The 20590-nt window shown below is 38.5% G+C and overlaps 4 protein-coding genes and 1 long non-coding RNA gene across 6 annotated transcripts in view; 4 read left to right on the forward strand and 1 right to left on the reverse strand.

The window, feature by feature from the left end:
* Nucleotides 1-240: 240 nt before the first annotated feature.
* On the forward strand, nt 241-2279 carry LOC6577452. The gene is made up of 2 exons (XM_002003383.4): nt 241-913; nt 969-2279. The coding sequence occupies exons 1-2, from the start codon at nt 364-366 to the stop codon at nt 1025-1027; spliced, it is 609 nt and encodes a 202-aa protein (XP_002003419.2). The 5' UTR covers nt 241-363; the 3' UTR covers nt 1028-2279.
* A 187-nt stretch (nt 2280-2466) lies between these two features.
* On the reverse strand, nt 2467-3615 carry LOC122757210. Its single transcript, XR_006357147.1, has 2 exons — nt 3453-3615; nt 2467-3340 (listed from the first exon to the last, which is right to left on the reverse strand). It is a non-coding gene; the product is annotated as an uncharacterized LOC122757210 (long non-coding RNA).
* A 9883-nt stretch (nt 3616-13498) lies between these two features.
* LOC6577453 lies at nt 13499-14396 on the forward strand. The gene is made up of 3 exons (XM_002003384.4): nt 13499-13854; nt 13912-14169; nt 14235-14396. The coding sequence occupies exons 1-3, from the start codon at nt 13694-13696 to the stop codon at nt 14257-14259; spliced, it is 444 nt and encodes a 147-aa protein (XP_002003420.1). The 5' UTR covers nt 13499-13693; the 3' UTR covers nt 14260-14396.
* A 2158-nt stretch (nt 14397-16554) lies between these two features.
* Nucleotides 16555-17404, forward strand: LOC6577454 (seminal metalloprotease 1). The gene is made up of 2 exons (XM_002003385.3): nt 16555-16779; nt 16835-17404. Exons 1-2 carry the CDS (start codon nt 16563-16565, stop codon nt 17368-17370), a joined length of 753 nt encoding a protein of 250 aa, XP_002003421.1. The 5' UTR covers nt 16555-16562; the 3' UTR covers nt 17371-17404.
* Nucleotides 17405-18288: 884 nt separating this feature from the next.
* LOC6577455 overlaps nt 18289-20590 on the forward strand; it is a 40571-nt gene continuing 38269 nt past the window's right edge. Inside the window, exon 1 of one of the 2 annotated variants that reach the window (XM_015165678.3) lies at nt 18289-18920. The gene's annotated coding sequence lies outside the window, so the exon portion shown is untranslated. The remainder of the gene's footprint in view (nt 18921-20590) is intronic. The other variant, XM_002003386.4, reaches the window with a different exon arrangement.

Genomic DNA, 20590 nt, shown 5'->3' on the forward strand with positions numbered 1-20590 from the left:
ATTTATTTAAGTTCGTGGCAGTTGAAAGTAGTTGAATTTAATTAATTTGATTGGTAGTTTATATCTACAAATGATGACTTTATAAACAATTTGTTCTATACCGAAAAATCTCAAATATAATGATTTGCTTTTACTCTTTTTTTTTTATATAGGTAAATTGTAATCTATTTAATATTAAAGGAAGTTTAGAAAAATAAGTATTTTATTTGGCAGACCGGGTAGCTAAGCCTTTACAATATTTTCTACAGTTTGTATAAATTGCTCAAGCTTCAAGCAGGCTTTCGTTCATTTCCAAATTCAATTTAATATATAATAACTCAACATTTATATTCGAATAAACTTTGTAATACAACATTGTAGAAAATGGCAGGCCACGACGTCCTGATTGTGTCGCCGTTGAACGTAAAGTTCCAATCTCCGTTTCCGCACATACAGAAGCGACAGCTGAGTCTGCTCAATCTGGGCTCCCAGCCCGTCGACTACTCCATAGACATTGACAATGCGACGCTCTTTCAAGTACAGCCCACCTGTGGCCGCGTGTCGGGCTTTGACACCATCGAGCTGAGCATCATCATGCAGCCGGTAGAGGGCGATCAGCCGGGCTGCTCTTTGAAAGTCATACACAGGGTCAAGGACGCGTCAGGCAGTCTACAGGCGCTGGATGATTGGAAGGATGCGCGAGTAACTGTGGTTGCCATTACGCTCGAGGACTCTGTGGTGAACGAAAAGGAGTTGCTCAATATGTTCGGCGATATCGATGGAAAGACCAAGGACCTTATCGAGATCATGGAGAAGCAGTACCAGCCCTTGTGCCACAAATGCAGTATGAAGCGCTTTCAGAACTCTTCGAAGAAGCGCAACAAACTAAGGCATCTCTGGTGGCCGTTTTTGGTAGCCTTGCTGTCGCTGTTGAGTGAGTGCAGCCATCATCTATATCGTGTCACATTTAAAGAGCTTCCTTTAATCAGGTTACTGTCTGTGGGCGCTGAGCAGAGTGTATGAGTACAACCCTGACGCGGTTTACTAAAGGGGCGAGCTAGAGGCGTGTAGCTGTAACAACAATGCAAATCAATTATTAAATTATGCAAATAGAAAACTACGCCTCAAGCAAACACACGTTACTGCCTGCCACACCCACATGCACACTCACGGCAACCCAATTCGAGTCGAGTCGAGCTGAGATTGATAAATCAATCATACGCGCCGTTGGCTGCGGCTTTAAATCAAATTGCCGGCTGTCTGCTTGATTAGCTTAACTGCCGTTTCATTAGTTTGATTTTGCAGTGCAGCGGTTGAGACACCCAAACACCATAAGCAACTACACTCACACACACACACAAACACACACAAACACACACGTAAGCACGAAGCTGGTTGCTTGGATTTATTTATAAAGCAATTATTGCCACAATTAATTTCTGATTGCATTCGAGCCGCGTATCAACTATTTTATACAGCTCTATATATTGCCGTTGACTTGGATTGCTGATGCTGTTGCAATTTTAATTAATTTACGCCTGTCTGGAGCAGTTGCTTTATGACGCCAATTAACATTCTGTGTGGCAATTCAATTTACTTTGACTTTCCCAATTGAAATTCTAATGCAAATCCCTTGCAGCGACAGCCAAACTACAAATTGATCCTCCGGGCATTCCGCTAAAGACCACGCTGCTGCCCTCATGACAGCCAATTCATATTTATTTTATACAATTTGCACAAAAATGAGCGACACGACACCAGCCGACGTCACACCCGGACAGACCCGACCCGGCCCAGGCACTTAAAATGCCGCCAGCCACTGCAAATATCCCCAATGACTCTTTTTCTGCATCGTTCAGTATTCGTTGGCCCGCACTTCTTATGCCGTTGGCTGGCATTTTTATCACCCAGCTGTAAATGCAACAAGATGAACGCAACCAAATACTTGAAAAAGAAAAGTTCGCTAAGTATTTCGCATGCAGACAATGAACGCTTGAGAGCTGGACAGTCGTTAAAAGCGTGTTATGGCATGATTATAAACTTGAGAGAATGCGAGTTTGCTTTATGGCGAATTGAAGTGAAACAAAATACTAAAATTCAAAGCGGAAGAAGAGACAACCATTCTTGAAAAATGTGCGTAGCATAGGCTGCGACTTCAAACGAAAGATATTCTCAAGTTATTCAGACTTAATCAGCTTTAACTGTGGCAGTATGTGGCATTCTTTAGCCAACAAATTCCGAATTCAAAAACTCTTATACACAACAATATTATTAACAATAAAGCTATTGCATAACTTTAATTAAATGTAATTTACACATTTAGCTAAGACAAAAACACACGGAAGCCTACATTATCTTTACACTTTTGTGCGCTCTTTGTTCAACCATTTGTCTAATGAATAAATAGAATTTCAATTTAATTAAACAAAAATTTGTTCTGTTCAATTCATATAGATTTAATATAAATGCAAAAGTTTTTTCTCAGAGTCGATTTCATATATCTAATAATTTATTTTACAGTTTTCTTTTGTATTCTTTTCAGCATTAAGTCGATTGATTCAAGAACTCAGACCCATATTTCATTTCGTATTCAAAGAGCTGGCAATGTTCACCCAAAATCAGGAAATGATAGTTTCACTCCAACAACAAAGCAAGGACATGCCACAGCAGGTTCTTCTTATAGTTCTTTCAGCTTACATTCCATAGATAACGGCACGTCAGTTAACGGTAAGCGATTGCAGAAAAGGTCACAGGCGAGGGTCATGTGCCCATGCTGGCAATAAAGCAAAATTCAATTTGTTGCCGCAATTTATGCCGATGTGAACTAAAAAACTGTTTGCTGCATATCCGATTTAGTTGTTGTTGCTATTGCCGTTGCTGTTTCGCTTTATCACAATCAGAATTTATGTGACATAAGGAAGTAAATTTGGGGACTTTGTTCTATCCAGGCAACCAACAGGCCAGCCTCTCGCTCAGTTGATTGTATTGAGAAATGAATGAAATTAGAATGTCTGATGGCATTTTGAATTGGATTTCGACGTTTGTTTTTTTTTTTTTTTTTTTTTTTTGCGTGTCTCCCTCTCTTTCTCTCTCTCCGGCTCGCTCGTCCTCTCGCTCAGTCGGATGTTCCCTTTTCGGTCTGCTCGTGCTTGTTGCCGTGTTTGTTGGCCAATTTCAGGCGACACCACAAGACAGCCCACAAAATGGCGTCCTAGCTTCGGCTCCCGGTCAACCACAGGACCATTTCCGTGTGCCCTTGCCCGCCTTCCATCTGATTTGCCCCTTGCCACCCTTCGCTTTTGATTGCTGTTGCATGTCAAAGATTTTGAGAGTCAAATGAAAATATTTTGTTGTTGCAACACTGGAAAAAAGGGGAGCAAAATGAAAAAAAAAAAAAATACCCTGAATAATTACTGAAATTACAAACTAGGATTTTAATATTGAGCTGCAACATAAAAGCATACAAAAAATACCTTAAAGCCGATTTTTGTTCGATTTTCGCTGAGTGCATTCGATGCAAAATACCAAATTTTTTTACAAAACAATATTGACATTTCAATGGCAAAGCTTTCCATGTGACAGATATCGAATGGCAGCAATGCCAAATGGAACAGAATAACGAAGATAAGAAGAAAACATGTGATTAAATTTGATTGATAACCAAGTCCAGGAGAAAGCAACAAGACAAATTTGTTATTTACAGTATTATAGAATCGAGCGAATTGGTCCCATATATTCCCCATGAACTACTCGCAATTTACAAGGTATTTCTAGCTGAGCATACCCCGCCAGTGATGCCGCTTTTGCATGCTAAATATTTTCATGTCTGTTTTGTCACGCTGTTCGTTTACACAGGTCGTGGACTCGGTAGCGGGCAACCCCTGATGCCGCAGCAGGGGCAGCCCCCCTTATGGCTCATTAAATTGTTAAAAGAAATTCTTGAGGTGTTTGGGCCAAGTGCTTTGGCCACCTTTGATGGCTGCGGCACGAAGCACGCATAAAACCTACAAATGCCACAAACACGAGTCAAGTTTTTCTTTTTGTTGTTGTTGTGTTGTTGTTTTCGAGCAAAAGTTTTACGAGCTTATCCCAAGAAAGAACTGCGAGTTTGGAGCAAGATGAAAAACACACGAAAACAAAAGCCAACAAGAAGAAGAAAAGCAAACGAAAAAGAGAAACACGTGCCAATAACGCTGACTGCAACAAGCAACGACCGTCAACCGGAAACCATAACAACTACGTCAAACAACTCTGATGGGCTGAATTAAAACATGCCCCGGCCGAACAGCCGAAAGATACCGTATTGGGCTGCTGCAGCCCAGGTTGCGGTGGGCGTGGCCGGAGTAAAAAAGAAAAAACAACAAATGTTATAAGGTGCCAAAGGCCATAAAAGATGCAATCAAAATCAAACTGATTTGTCTCCGGGGAGCGTTGCCAACTTTTATGTTTACGAGCAGGTTATGGAGACTTTAAAGTAGTGCATAGACTAGAGATACCCTGTACAAGCTAAAATATTATTCACAAATTATTAATTTGCAAGCCCATTCAATTTAGAAATTACGGTTTTTCTTTGGGCTTTTTGTGCTTAGCTTCGCTTAGATTGAATCTATAGAGCCAAATATCTGTGTATGAATAATTTATTGAATTTTATTGTTGCGGCTTTGGGCCAAAATTTGTGTAATGTTTACATGAATAAATAAATAATCAATGCATTTATTATGCTTGTAATTGAATTTTTGAATATGATTTTTAGCTATTTACTTTTTAATTATGCTATCTATATTTAGATATTTAAGCCTAATTTGCATCACTGCATAATTAAGTGCTGGACAAATTAGTGATCAATGCAGTGCAGAGGGGGATAGAGAGTGAGAGAGTGAGTGAGTGAGAGAGAGAGAGAGAGAGATTAAGAGCATTGAAAATTGGGAAGTTTTTAGAGGTTTACTTAATAACTTTTCATTAAGATACGGCTTGGAGCTGCCAAGAGATAGCGTAGATCAAAGTAAAGTATATACATATATAACATGTATTTAAATATATTCACTATATAATTTAAAGCTATTTAATATTGTTAAAGCTTAAGTATAAAATATATCAGATATTTATATATATATATATATACATAATATATTTAACAAAAAACAATTTGTTGTTTTCCAAAATTTCTCTGAAATTTCTAAGCTTTACCAATATAAGAGCTACTATTTATAATAAACACAAACTCTTCAACTAATAGACATTTATTTCAACTGCTTTGTATAGCTGTATATCTAATCTTTAGCATGGGTAGTTGGGAGTAGTTGCTTCATGGCGCACCTTAATCAAATAGCTTATAGTAGAAGTGGCCTTTGCCCACGCCGAAAATGGTATACGGAAGGCATTTGTATTGTCTGGTTGGCGCACAGGAAAGGGAAAGGGTCTACGTCCGTTAAACTGGCTTTAATTAGACAATCGTGAAGTCGGCTAAGTTATGGGCTGACTCTCTGCTGCTGCTACTCGCCTCGGGCTGAGTCGTGAAATTTATGCGTTAAAATTGCATAATTTTCAGACACACACACACACACACGCACACAACACTCGCACACAGGCACTGAGGTACACGCACAGCAAAAGTTTGCACATAAATTTAAGAGTCAAGGTAAGAGCGCACAGTTTTGACTGCGTTGCCCCCCTCTCCCACCCCGTCGGCTGCCTGCCACTGGCCATTGGCGTGTGTCCCTGGCTTCATATTGAATTAAACACTTTGCGTTTGGGTCGCCTCAGCAGTGTCTTTTGATGCTGGCCATTTGCACACACACTCACACACACATACACTCTCGCCACACACTCATACGATTCGTTTTTAATTTCCTGTTTCTGTTCTATAGCTTCTACACTGCGATTGCTGTCGGCTTTAGTCTGCTCTGTTATCGCTCCCTGCCTCTCGGCTGTCGCCACACTTTTCCCCCAATTGCAAATATGGCCCCAAATTTTTGTGTTTCTCTTTCGCTTGTGTTTTTTATTTTGTTTTGCTTGTTGTTGTTGTTGCTGTTGTTGTTTTTTTCCACGCGGTCGGCTGTCTAATAGTTTTTACTGCAACTTTATTTAGTGCGCCTGCAGCCAACGCAGCCGGCCCTCTGCCCGTTGTCTATGACATGGCCCATTGCACGCCACTCAGCCACGCCCACCGCCTTTCATTTCCATTCAATTTTGCCGACAACGTTTATATACTGTATATTTCATTTTTGTATTTTTTGCTCTCCCCGCGCCATTTTTGAACATTTCGCAATGAATTTCGTTTGGGTAGAGCATCCTACGTCTGTCTGTCGCTTCTGTCTGGCCGCGTTTTTATGAAGATAAAAAGCTCAGCGATTCGGCAACAGCAGCATTGGCATTGGTCTAGGCCATGGCTCAGGGCCGCTTATGCCCGACTGACGCCGGTGGCTAATGGAGCATCGGAGCGGTGAGGGGGCAAGTGGATGGCCAAGGGCTGTTGGGCTAGGCGTGGCATGAAGTGTGCTCTGCGTTTTGTTTTGCATGAATTGCAATAATTGTTTATTGACAACAATGGATTTAAATTGTTATCGACTGCAGCTGTGAAACGATTATGAATGCGCAGCCACTGAGCGAGCGAGCGAGCGAATGAATCCAGTGAATCATGTGAATCAAGTGTGATTGAATTGCGCACTTATAAATTGCAAATATTATTATATTTGGAAATAAAATTCTTAAATCTCGCACAACTGAGATTCAAGCATTTACGAGTGGAAGTGAGAGAGCTCTTAAAAGTGCAATTAAAGTTGATATGAAATGCGGGTAATTAAGTTGGCAGAGAATATTCTAAAGTATCGAAGAAGAAGACAGCATTAAATAAAAATAGTGTTAAAAATAACTAACTATAAATAATAATAATTTGACATTTACACATATGAATAAATATGAATATGTAATATAAGACCATATTCCAGGGGCGGATAGGGCAGACAGGGTCAGTTGCCTTGAGGCCAGACGTGCATATTACGGAGCTGGATTACGTGTCAAGCGCAATACCGATTCAGATTCACTTGCCGAAATGCTTGATATGAAATGTGGGTAATTAAGTTGGCAGAGAATATTCTAAAGTATCGAAGAAGAAGACAGCATTAAATAAAAATAATTTTAAAAATAACTAACTATAAATAATAATAATTTGACATTTACACATATGAATAAATATGAATATATAATATAAGACCATATTCCATTCCCATTTGCTAGTTTTATTTTTACACATTGTCGCTTTTCTCTGTCTCTGTCTCTCTCTCTCGCTTGCCCTTAACCCTTTAGTTTCCTGTCGATGCACACAGCGAGATAAAAATGTTTCTGTCGGGACACAAAAGTTTTCTATTAATATTGATCAAGTTGCCAGAACTGTTTTGACTGAACAACAACTGTCTTAACTTGCCTGAAACTTTTGCCTGTTGCAATATTTTTATGCCAGCTGGCATTTTAGCTTTTCAATATATAAATTGAATACATTTAAAAGCATATGCAAATTAAATAGTTGAGAATTTAAATTTTTGTTTCCTACTTAAGGTCAATCAATTTTAAAGAAATTGTATAAATAAAATATTTGTACATATATACGCCATGAAAATTTAAATCGAATATTCAACAATGAGCCGTGCTTAGCTAATTGCTTGCGAAATGGCAGACAGATAAGAATTCCGCTCAGTGAAGCATGCCGGGCTGGCTGACGAAGGACCTCTGCATAGCTAAATACGTTTAACAATAAACTGATTACGTTTTGATGGCATTTGGCCATCTTTTGGCAGCTAAATTTGTCTCGGGCCTTAACGCTGCTTAGCGAAGAAATTTCTTCCGTTTGTGGGCCAACTGAGAAATGCCAATTGGCAAGTTGGCTGGCTGTGACTTCAAGGCGGCTTGCCAAGAGCAAAATAAATAGCAAAGCTGCAACAACAACAGCAACAACATCAAATCAAAGTGGAGCAGAACGAACGAGAGATTCGGGCGCATATTTTTGGCAGAAACGTGAAATTAATTATGCGCGGCAAAAGAAAGGCTTACCGCAGGACAAAGACACCGCATGCATGGGACCGAGTCGGGTGGGCGACGGCGGCGACGGCGACGGCGGGTCTATGCCGCGTCAGCTGCCGAAAAGGGAAGCGCATTAAATGAGTCGACGGCGGCAGCGTCGGCCACGTTCCAGGATTATGTTAAATTTAGCGGTGACACAGACACTTGGCAAAGGTTCTCATACACAATGGCGCAATAATTGCTCAAGTCTTGTGGGCGTGTGTGGGTGGGTGGGCGAGTGGGCGGCAGTCGCCGGTTAGGCGTGTCAGGCTGCCCGCCATTAATTGTGCAAAGTCAGTGGAACTGAGTGTGTCGCCCCTGGCAGCTGTATGTCTCTCTGTCTGCCCCAGGCAGAAGTCAGTGCCAAGTGCCAGATGCCGTTTGCCTTGCCTTGCCTCGACTTGCCTTGCCTCCCGCCAACTGTGTGTGTGTGTGGGTGTGCAGGGTCGGCTCTGCCCGTTGGCCTCGCTTTTCGTTCCATTCCGTTTCGTTTGGTATGCCATAAATTTGATGCTATTTTTATTGTCATTTTCATTGGGCGCTGTGAAAATGTTTGTTTAAATTACGAGTCCTCCACTCTGTCTCTCTCTCCCCCTCTCTGTCTTTCTCCCTCTCTCTGTACAACTCTCATTCTTTTGCTATGACAATTGTTAGCCTGACAATTAAATACAATTTTCGTTCAGTACAAATACGGACAAGTGCGTCAGCAGCTAAAGATACGCGCTGCAAAATAAATCATTTACAATTTTCATTTTCTATTTATCAAGCTCAACATTTGGGGATATTCTCAAAGACCCTTTTGCTAGCGGAAAATGGAACACGAAAATGTTAGAGCCGAGAGGGGAGGAATGCGATTTAAGCGATTGCGAGGTTTGTCGCTGCAAATTGTATGGCCCAAACTGCTCGTTACCTTGGCAAATATACAGATAATGGCCAAACAGAGGCGGGGTGAGAGGGCGGATAGGGCAGACAGGGTCAGTTGCCTTGAGGCCAGACGTGCATATTACGGAGCTGGATTACGTGTCAAGCGCAATAACGATTCAGATTCACTTGCCGAAATGCTAGCGTAAAATTTAAACATAAATTGTCTAAATTGATGTGGAATAGACAATGCCTAATCGTGGTTTCAAATCAATAAGAGGGGAGTTTAATTGAGGTATAATTTGAGTATAGTATAAGTAGAGCAAGTCGCAGATATGAGGTACTATGAATACTGGGTAGATTCTCTTATAGAGCTGCTGCAAAATGAGAGAGAACTGCTGAGGTTAAATAATTGCAGCTCTGGCAGTTTCTTGAAGAGAGAGAATTCCATTTAGTCTTTGTTGAAAGGGAAGCTGTAAAGATAATGGAGAAGTATCTCCATGAGTTGTATGAGTATGAGTGTCTATAGCTGAGAACAACCTGACTAGACAGCCAGACCATAGAAAGCCAAAGAGGAGCTTTTCTAGTTTCTCTTAATATCGACTAATAGTGAATGATTGCAAAGGTATTAACTTCTGCAGTTTCTCGATGAGCGAAAACTCCGTTTAGTATGGTATGGAGAAGAAACTGCAAACTTAATAGAGAAGCAGCTGAATGAGTTATATGAGTATTATCAATTAGTGTTATAAATTAGTGAGACTTTGCAAGGTCAACAATATATGATATATACTCAAAAGAAAAAATCTCATATATACTCATGATCAAAGTTTGTTTTCACTTCATCGATAAGAATATCGTATACCCTCGTAGACTGCAGTAAAGTTCTGCTGCATTTAAATTTGCTTCTGTTACGCGAGGCTTTTGCGGTTGGCCAAATATTTGCATTAAATTTGGTCAAGTGGCAACATTTATTCGGACTTGTTTTTTGCGCTGCTTGAATTTTCCTTTGCCACTCCAGTTGCCATTATTTTTCTCCACTTCCCCTTCATTTTGCTTTTACATTGTCTTCCTTTTATTTATTTTATTTTTTCGTTTGTTTTTTTTTTTTTAGTTGTACAACAATTTCTTTGTTTGTTCAGTGCTTTCGCAGCGAGTTAATTTTGCATTTCCGCTCATTTAACTGCATTTTTTCGGTACTCTCTGCCGCTGTGTCTCGCTCTTACTCTATTTCACTGTCTCTGCCTCTCTCTTTCTCTCTCTCTCTCTCTCTCACTCTTGCGTCATTGTGGCCGGCTTCAAATACCGTGAAGTTGTTTTTCCGTCTGCAGCTTGGCCAGGAAGTTCATTTGGAACAGCCGCAACGGCATATGAATGAATGTTGGCGCAGGAGGTCAAGCTCCACTCAGCAGTAAATATATATGTGCAAAGTTTTACGGAACTGGGCATGAAGGATGCCGAAAATATATGCATATATAGAAGTAATTTGATGATCTTTGTAAAACAAATAAAAATTCAATTAAATGATTCAATACTTAATTTAACTATGGAATGCATTAGGATATTTTATATAGTGAATTTTAGGTTGATAATTTAGCTACTCCCTAATATATGCAACGTTTTTTTCGAAAGTTCAGTTTTTGATCCTTGATGGTTGAGGTAAAGAATTTTTGTAATCTGAAAGCAGAAATGTGTTTCACAATGAACTAAAAGAGAGCCTGATAAGTTAATAAGGTCTTGGAATACAATATTTTCTGATAATTTTTAATATATCTTTAATCTTAACCTGACTTTGTTATCTAATTTTCCTCTAATTACTATATAAATTTATGCTAGATATAAGCTATGAAGTCTATTTAAAAAGAGAGTACATCATACGTACTTTTCTACATATACAATTTTTCTCAGCCTTTATATTTATGTTTACATACAAACGCTCTCTGCCTCTGCATATCTTAGAGTAATGCCATCATTTAAATGAATTTCTAAACAGAAGCAAGTTTTCAGTTTGAAGCTCTGCTGTAAGTGTGTGCGTACGTGCAGCTGCATATGTATATGTGCCATAATTATATGCCTATTTGGACTCGCGAAACGCAGAACTCGTAAATTTCACACCTCAGCCATCAAAAGTTGAGCAAGTGCTGCGTGCTGGGCAAAACTTTTGCCATTTGCGCAGGAAGCGCAAGGATGCAACACACACACACACACACGCACACACATTCAGACAGATAGATAGACAGACAGACACATAACTGGCAAAGCGAATGGCAACATAAAGATTATATGTCAAGCGCAAAATCTCGGGCGCTTTAGCATGCGCGAGTGCCTGCCGCTGCCTGAGTGTGCGTGAGTGCGTGTGTGTGTGTGTGTGTGCATTTGTAAATGTTGCTATGCGAGTGGCAGAGCTTCCGTTTGCCATTCTTGGCTGCACGCGCTATCCCAGCCATCCCCTCGCCCCGCCCACTATTCGGCCCAAACTCTCACTAAGTCTCAGCATGACATTGCACTCAACTATGCTTTCACCTGGGCTGCCTCCGCCCAGCCTTTGGCTGTGCCGCAAGCCAAACCAGCTGTTGACTTTTATTGTGGCTTGACATTAATTTGTTAAGTGCGCCAGCTACCCACCCAACCAGCTGCCAAGTCTCAGGCCTCAGACCTCAGACCTCAGACGGCCCTGCCTTTCGCTAAGTCAACTGTGTAATCTTTAAGGCGAGCAGCTTGAGCAGTTTAACAGTTTTGCTCGCTCCACACACGCCCACGCCCACGCCCACACCTACGGCCACTGGCCCACCTGATGTGTTGTTGCCTTAATTGCATTTCAGTGTGTACACACTCAGGGCAAAAACAAAAAACCGAAATGAAACCGAAAAAGTACATTCCAGCCGGCGCGCTGTCCCCGCTTGCCGTCGCTTTTAATTATGCCCAATGCACTGTGAAAATGCTTAAAAATGCAAATTATGCGCTGTAAAATGCAACGCATGCAAAATTCTGCCGCATAATTTATGCCACACATGGCACACACGCCCCGTTCGTCTGTTTGCTCCATTTGCCCCATCCCTTGCCATCGGCTTTGCTGCCTCTCGCTCGCTCAGTGTTGCTCATTTGAGTGGTGTCTATCGCATTATGTTGTTCAACATTGCCTTCTGGTGTCATCGATGCCGTTTGTTGATATGAGCCATATGATGCACACACACTCACACCCGATATTTGTTTAATTAGCCCGTATTAATGCCGATTCAAGCAAACAAGGTAGCAATACAATAATGAAAACTGTAACCAGCTCCATTGTTATGGGCGATTGTTCTTTTATTATAATTCCAGTTGCAATTGTTCAATATACCCTGTCCCTATTTCGTATGGACAGAGAGCTTTGCCCACTAACCCACTGACTGTTCGGTTTTCATTTCATTTGTCTGTTCATTCAGGCCATTTGGCCTGCCATAAATCCGCTCGTGTTTTGAATGGAATGCACGCACACACACACATATACACACAGTTTGTTGCTTAATGATCTGATTTAATTGGTTTATATATCCGAATTGTGTTGTTACTAACATTTGGCAACTAAGCGAAATTTCAAATGCTTCAATTTTAATCTAAGCTTATTTTTATATAGCCGAAAATTTAATGCTGACTTTGATGGAAATTTTTAAAATGTTTCTGCTTGTAGTGATTAAAAAAAAAAAAACAATTAAGAAGGCTCTAATCGAGACTGCTCGAATAGGAAATGCCCTGAAGCCTCCAGGCTGGTGCTCGAATCATTCTGCACTTCTTTTATGCTCACATACATACATACATACATCCGCTGGCAAGTATAAGCAGCGACGGTGACCTTGACATTGAGTGTCAGTGACCTTGAGGGATAGGGAGTGTGTGGCATGGGGTGGGGAGCGTTTGACGAAGAGAGAGAGGGAGAGAGACTAGTTTATTAATTAATAATATAAAAATACATTTGAGTCCACATTCAATATGTGGAAGCTCTAGCTGTAAATGTGTAGGATATATAATAAAATAGCTAATTTTTAATAAGGCTTTTATTTCTATTAAATATTCTACTTATATATTTTATACCCTTCAGCATTATTATTTGTATTTTATTTAATTAAAATTTTAATCAATTTTATTTTAGGTGTATAATTGATATTTTTTCTACAAATAGGTATAAATATTTATATGTTCGTTATTAAATTTTGTTTGCTTTTATTTATTTTTATTATATGTGCGAGTCTGTATAAATATATATAATTTGAAAATATATTATATTATTATTACCATTTTTTTTTCTGCTTTATTTTAAAATATTTTTTATTTTTACTTTATTATTATTAGTATTATTGGAACTTTTTAAATTTAATTGTATATGTTTTTATTTTTAAATATATTTCTATTCATTCCGGTATAGAAAAATAATAGGAACTCGACAACGACGTCTGTCTCTTCATTTGTTTCTCCATTTTTTGTCAATCTGGTATGAATTGTACATTACTAGAATCTTTTGTAGAAATGAAATATAATATAAGTGGGAAAGAATATATTTTTAGTATTTTAGTACCACCAAACGAAGTAATGGACTGTCGTCGGGCTACAAGTATACTACATAATTAGCATTCTCCTACTCTCTCAAATATTTTTACAAAGTCTATTCATTTTGTCTATTACGTTTCATATTCAATTTCACTCTACATCTGCTGTCAAATGAAAATTTTTGAAATTATACAATTGCTGACTGCCTTAAAGATTCGACGTTCGAGATTCGAAATACATAAGTGAATACTCCACGTTGGTTCATTGCGTTGCCGACATGGCCTCCAAGAAGAAGACGATGCTATGGGAGCCGCACTACGATAGCTCCTTGATGAAGACAACCACACAAATCATGCTGGAGGAGGGCTCTCAGCCACAGCGCACGCTCTGCACCACCGATCACAAGTTGGTCAACTTCCAGTCGTTCAACATGGAAGAGTGAGTGGCTTTAGGTAATTGTAATTCTCTCATAGCTCACTCAAATAACTGCCACAGTCCACGCTATGGGCCTGTGGACCAGGAAGAGGAACTAATACAGCCCATGAAATCTGGTTATATGCGTGAGTATACGCAGCCCTATCCCTCACGCTGCAAGCCTCTGAAGCCGAAAGGGGAAACGCCAGACTTTATGTTGAATCGTTTGCCAAAGAACGACTTTGATCCGATCACGGGCACCTATTACAAATTTCTAGATGATCACATGCACAATATACCCGAGGTGCGCAAAAAGGTCAATTTTTTCAGGCAGTTGAGGTGGGTTCAATAGTTCATAAATATTGAATTTCAATTTCATATTTGTATTTTGCATTCTTACACAGGAATCAATCATTTTTGCTTTATTGAGAGCAGCAAAATTATTCATTTTGTTATTACCTGGAATTGGGCTCGAAATAAAATTGTAGAAATTGTTGTTGTTGTTGCAATCGAAAGCTATAAGTGAAGTATTCATTAAAGATCTTCTAGTAATGTTCCAATTGAAACTAATTGCTTGACAATTTGTTGCAATTTGGCTCAGTCATCAGGCCAGTCTTATTTTTAAAAGCTTTCGCCGCACTCCATAATTATAAATTACCCCACTATTAGAAAAATATGTCAGTTGTTGCCTTTTCAATGGAAGTCAATTAATTTTGCATAGAAATGCGAACTTACTTGGGGGATGAAAGCAATCGAAGTCGGTACGATACAGTGAAAGCTCTATTAACGGACAGCTGCATTGAATGTATGTCGAATTTCAAATTAGAATTAGGCTGCTCTTAAAGACATAGTACAATACAGTTGACTACTTAAGTGCATGCTCCACATTATAATCTTATCTTATTAGTGGAACATTCAGTGTCCATCCACGTCAGCGTTCACTATATGTATATATGCCAAGCAATGCTTTGTATGTTGTATGCTTTGGGTGTCGCTTATTAGGTTAAAGCTGTTGCAAATTCTCGGAAAATGCTAACGAATCGCAATTAATAATGCAAAAGTCTATAGCCATGCCACGTTCAGGTCCAATACTTTGGCTCTACGCTCTCAGCGCTGTGGCAATTTGCATAAATGCAGCCAATAAGCAAGCAGGACCTGTGCTTTGGGCATTTGCTGTCAAGCTAATGGCAAACTATGACAGCTCTGATTTATTATGCACGGTAATTAGTTTGGCCTGTTTAGCGTCTGTGGAGCAGCCGGTGCAGGAGCAGGAACAGGAGCAGGAGCTGGACGCATTGATATGCCAAAGCAAGTGCATCGAATTTCTTTGGCAACGATGACACGGCCATAAAAACAGTTTCCAACAGCAGCAACAACAACATCAGCAACAGCAATGAGACGATGATGGGGCTGGCAAGTACGATGAAGTGACCAAAAACAAAACACTCTTAGCCATCATCAGTTGACAAGCGCATGAAAGTCAAAATGAATGTTCCCAAATGACAGAGTCCTCCACAAGAAGTGGCAGTAGTAGTCGTAGTGGTAGCATCAGTGGCTTGATAGTCGAATGGATGTCGTCATTGTTGCTGTTGTTGTTGTTGTTGTTGTGGCTGCCTGACTGGCAAACAGGACACGGACATGCTGTGCGGAGGCTGCTGACAATACATCAATTAGGAAGCAGCAGCTTGCAAAGTTTGCAATCTCACACTGCCGGCTGCGACACCAAAGCGTTTCACAACAACATCAAAGCGACACCTAGCGTTCGAAAAAGAGTGTAGACAAGAGTTGACACAAGTCAAGGCTTAAACAAAAGATTTATCTCCAGTCAAAAAGGCTTCAAAACAGATCAAGTTACCCATTTCAATCGAATCAATTTGCGGGAACGAAAATTTAATGAGAAAATGCTAAAAGACTTGCTGCGGCAATAGCACGAAAACGCGAACTGATGAGATGAGATGAGAAATATTAAATTTAATTGGAGCAGATACTAATATAAAGTAATAAAAAGTGCATTTCGATTTTTATAAGACCTAGATGTGCTAGACAGTATATCTAAGAAGTAAGTAAGAAATCTTTGGCCACTTATGTAACTATGAGCTTTTCACAGTTATAATATGTATGACTCACTTTTACGATATGCAATAATTTTCTTGCTTTAAATACGAAAAATGATATATCACAACATTATCATGAGTAAGTCAATCACTTTTAACTAATATACAACCTAATTAAAAAAAAAAAAAAAAAAAAAAAAAACAAAAAAACAAGTTTGCTAAAATTATGCCATAAATATAACATGCATTTACGACATAGATAAAAGCTATCGCAAAAATTTAAATTGAAAATTTCTGCCATAATTACTTTAATTATAGCAAAGTATTTAGATAAAGGTGCGCTACTTTTGCATTTGGATATAGAAATATACAAAAATTCCGTTTTATGATATAGCAAAGTATTTAGATAAAAGTGCGCTACTTTAGCATTTGGATATAGAAATATACAAAAATTCCGTTATATGATAAAAACGGAAAAGTTATTATGAACTGAAATAAAATATATAATATATAACTTTAGAATAAATATACACGTTTCAGTCTTGTGTGCGATTGAATACAATTTAATTTTAGATAAGTCTATGTCATTATATTTTCATGAATTGATGTTCTCGGCGTACTTATAAAAGCGTAAGGAAAACATCGAAATAGTCGCTACTAATGCATCCAGTAGAGAACATGTGGAGCTTTCCTAAAATATTTCTAATCCTTGTGTTGATGAAGAGCTGCTATGCAGCACCGGCCGCCTCTTCAGAGCGTGTTGAAACCGATCCCAGACTTATAGCTGGATACACCGAAGGCGATATGATCCTAAGCAAGGACAGAAATGGATTGATCAATGAAGCTGTTCACTGGCCCAATGGCATTGTCTACTATCGTTTCAATAACGACATAGGTGAGTTTTATTTCAAGTTTAAGAGTTGTCTTGTTATTTGTATTCCCTAATCTAGATCAGAAGGATCGTAATATGATTCTGCAAGCGTTTCGCACTATCGAGTCGATTTCTTGTGTCGCCTTCCAAGAAGCAAACTGCGATCAGCTTTGCTATTTGAATATTACCTCGGACGGCTTAGGCTGTTTCGCCGACGTGGGCTACCAACACAGTGTACAACGGTTGAATTTGATGAAATTTGATTGTTACACTCCCGGCATAATTATACATGAGCTTTTGCATTCCTTGGGTTTCTACCATCAGCAAAGTACGTGGAATCGTGATGAATACATTCGCATTAACTTTGAGAACATAAAAGAGGGCATGGAATCCAACTTCGACAAGTACAACAAAAACGAAGTTTCCAATTTCGGCGAGGGATATGACTACGGCAGCATCATGCACTACAGGTCCACGGGATTCTCCAAGAACGACAAGCCGACCATTGTGCCGTTGATCGCGGGTTACGAGAACTTAATTGGAACCCGACAAGAATTGAGCATGGCTGATATTAGAAAATTAAATGCCATGTATAAGTGTCACGAAAAAGTTTGAGTGCTTGCACAATTACATGAGCTAAACTGATTAAGAAGTGTGTTTTATTCTGATGGCGAGTGAATAGGATGGGCGTAGTTGGGGGAGAAATGAGAGAAGTTTTCCTTTCAATTCAAACAATTTATTCAAAAATGTGAATCTATAGAAAATTAGTAGTACACTAAATTTTTCTCCTCAGTTATCAAAGTCCTGCAATTTAGTGTGCTGCTAAATGGGAGCTTCAGAACCAGATATATAATGGATTACTAACTATCATTGTCTTAAAACAAAATTTCAATTACAAAAAAAAAAAAAAAAAAATTATGTTTCCGTTCAATTTTTGTACTTAAGAAAGTAGAGAAACATGAATTCAATTCCTGATTAAAAAACTTGCTATTTATATTATATATTATTAAGATATTTGCAATCATATCTGACCTAGAAACATATACATATCTGAGCCCAACGAGCACTTACTTCACTTACACCTTGAATCGCACGGCTGTCAGCTAACAGATAGTTAATTTTTCGTACATCACAGCGTGATAGAGTCCTCAGCAATGATAAGTGCTACGCACAACTGATAACAGCGTGCGGCCTCGTATTTTTTGACCATTCAACGTGCCACAAAGCCGCGTGCAACAGCATTCAACAAGCATACACCAATGCGTACTACGCTCCAAACTCACCATACACCAACGAAAGCCGGCAATGCTGCTCTCTCGCTCTCTCTCTCTCTCTCTCTCTCTCTCTCTCCGTCTCTCACTCCCCCTCTCTAACTATGTGTATGTCTGCTTGGGGCGTCTGCGTTGCGCTCTGGAGCCGAAGCAGAAACTCAACACAGATGCACGTCGCGTCGTGCAGGCTTCGTTTTTGATAAGAGGCTCGCTTCGGTGTTGGCCACGGCTCGTGCCTTGGCCAGCAGCAGCAGCGGCGGTGGCTCAAATCAGTCAACTCGGAAACGTGGCCACGTTCGTTTAACGGCGTTTATGTTGCGGCTCTTTTAGCCAGGCCACCAACAATTGGCAGTAGACACAGCCAAATGACAAGCGCCAATTGCCAACAAAGTTTGTGTTTCGTGCTCGTCTCGAATCGTGTGTGCAGCCAAATTCCGATTATATATCAAAATCAAATAACACAAAGGTGCGTGTGTCTGTGTGTGTGAGCGTGCGAGTATGTGTGAGTGTGTCGCCGTAATCAATTAAAAGGTGTAAACTGCAACAACAACAAACAAAGTAACACGAGAATCAGAAAAAAAAAGTAACGTGAGTGTGTGTATGTGTGGCAGGCATGTGTAATTAATTTTTGGCATTTCAATTGGCCGCCATCAAAATCCAGACCTTCAACCAATTTGATAAATTTGCATTTTTGCACAAAAAAATATATATATACAAACAAAAATAAAAATAAAAGAAAACGGGAAAAGGCAAAAAAGGCAAAGCACCACGGTGGCTGGGGCAACCGCAGCAGAGGGAAAGCCTGCACAAAGCAATTTAATTTACAAATTACAAGTTGATGGGCGCAGCCTCCGTCAAAAAGGGCAAAGCGAGAGAATTGATTTGGGTCGCCAGGTAAATCAGCGATTAAACTTATTATTGGAAGTGTATCGAATGGGGTTTCCAGGTGTTAAATAAGCCAATACATCGATGAGACTTTCCTTCTTTTTTTTCCATTTAATTTAAATTGTTTTGTGTGCTTCATGCAGATGAAGACAATGAGAAGTATATACTTCTGAAATAAATTATTAATGCCTAAATTGGCTAACTTCACCTTGGTAATATAACTGGATTGTTTCCCACTTGCTGTTATTTGTTGATCTGCAAAGTTTGTGAGCAGTTGACTAAATGAATTGAATGAAATGAATATTAAATGACTTTTGAGCCACTTTTACTTATCCTTAGTTTAGATAAGACAGAAATGATTCTGAATCCAATTTATAATCAAAATACTTCTAGCCGATGACGCCCATCTATTATAAATAATTTTTAGTTTTTTATGCTAAAAAAAATTGCAATATTAATATATAATCTGCATTAAATTGTTCATATAGAAGTACTTATATTATCTGCATTACTAAAGATAAAAACTAATTAAAAATAAATAAATAGCTGCAGTTGAAATTTCATTAAAAAAAAAAGAAGGAAAAAAACTAGGAAGCATGTTTTGAGCAAAGAGATTATCACATTTATTCAAATTTCTAAGTGAGATAAAAAGTCAATGATAGATTTATGTATGAGAAATATGTTTCATTCCTTTTGACAATTATAATTATGTATTACGTTTTTGAATCCAAGGTTTTTACTGAATTTTCAATGGGCTCAGACTATATAGAGTAAAAAAAAAAAAATATCTATAAATAATAACAAAAAAAAAAAAAAAAAAAAAGAAAAATGTAGAAAATATGTTTGTTAGATCATTTTTGTTTTCATGTCAATTGAGGCTGTAATTTTACATTTGGTCGAATAATAATTTTCTTACAGAATCTTTAAAACAAAAAATTTGTTAAGTCCTTTATTATATAAAAAATACCATAAATGAATAAAAAACAATAATATGTAAATATGCTACATGGCCACATAGTAGATATTCAGTAGAGTATGTAAATATATGGATTCAGCTAAATGGATCTCAAGCTATCCTGATATTTACATATTCTTTAGGTTGAAAAAATGGCAATGAAGCAAATATTTAAAAAAAATCTTGTTTTTATGGTTTCATTTAATGTTTGCTTTATGCAAATATATAGTTTTATTTCTATTAATATTAAATTCTCCATTACAGTGAGTTGCTTGAATAAAATAAAAACAAAAAATAATTAAAATTAAAATTAAAAATCAATGTAGACATTATTTGACATTCAAAATATATATAAATAATTTGTATATTAATTTAAAAATTGTACAATCCAATCTTGTAATTAACCCCATGGGAGCATTCATAATGATAACAGAAAGAGGAAAAAGTTCGAATGGAAAATGACAAATGGCAGATGACAAATGACAAATGTTCTAGGCGCTTCCTTCTGCTTATTAAGCAGAAAAAACTTAAAACATTTTCCATTTCTCATTTGCTTCTTATTTATTTTGCTATTCGCTGTCGTCTGTTTTAATGTGGTGCTAAGAAATCTCGCATTTGCACTTTGAAGGCAACTCGTGCCAAGAACAACAAGAGTAAAAGTAATAAAAATAATAATGATAATGACAATAATAATGAAATGAGCGAAGCGCAGAGGCAAAAATAA

The sequence above is a fragment of the Drosophila mojavensis genome, unplaced genomic scaffold, assembly GCF_018153725.1.
Source record: "Drosophila mojavensis isolate 15081-1352.22 unplaced genomic scaffold, ASM1815372v1 contig_36, whole genome shotgun sequence".
Classification (NCBI taxonomy): Eukaryota; Metazoa; Arthropoda; class Insecta; order Diptera; family Drosophilidae; genus Drosophila; species Drosophila mojavensis.

What these genes read in the sequence shown, in the direction of transcription:
- LOC6577453 (XM_002003384.4), top strand. Translation starts at nt 13,694, where the DNA reads ATGGCCTCCAAGAAGAAGACGATGCTATGGGAGCCGCACTACGATAGC. An exon ending in CAGTCGTTCAACATGGAAGA is followed by an intron (nt 13,855 to 13,911) that starts GTGAGTGGCTTT and finishes TAACTGCCACAG; the next exon opens with TCCACGCTATGGGCCTGTGG. An exon ending in AATTTTTTCAGGCAGTTGAG is followed by an intron (nt 14,170 to 14,234) that starts GTGGGTTCAATA and finishes ATTCTTACACAG; the next exon opens with GAATCAATCATTTTTGCTTT.
- LOC6577454 (XM_002003385.3), top strand. Translation starts at nt 16,563, where the DNA reads ATGTGGAGCTTTCCTAAAATATTTCTAATCCTTGTGTTGATGAAGAGC. An exon ending in TCGTTTCAATAACGACATAG is followed by an intron (nt 16,780 to 16,834) that starts GTGAGTTTTATT and finishes TCCCTAATCTAG; the next exon opens with ATCAGAAGGATCGTAATATG.
- LOC6577452 (XM_002003383.4), top strand. Translation starts at nt 364, where the DNA reads ATGGCAGGCCACGACGTCCTGATTGTGTCGCCGTTGAACGTAAAGTTC. An exon ending in AGCCTTGCTGTCGCTGTTGA is followed by an intron (nt 914 to 968) that starts GTGAGTGCAGCC and finishes TCCTTTAATCAG; the next exon opens with GTTACTGTCTGTGGGCGCTG.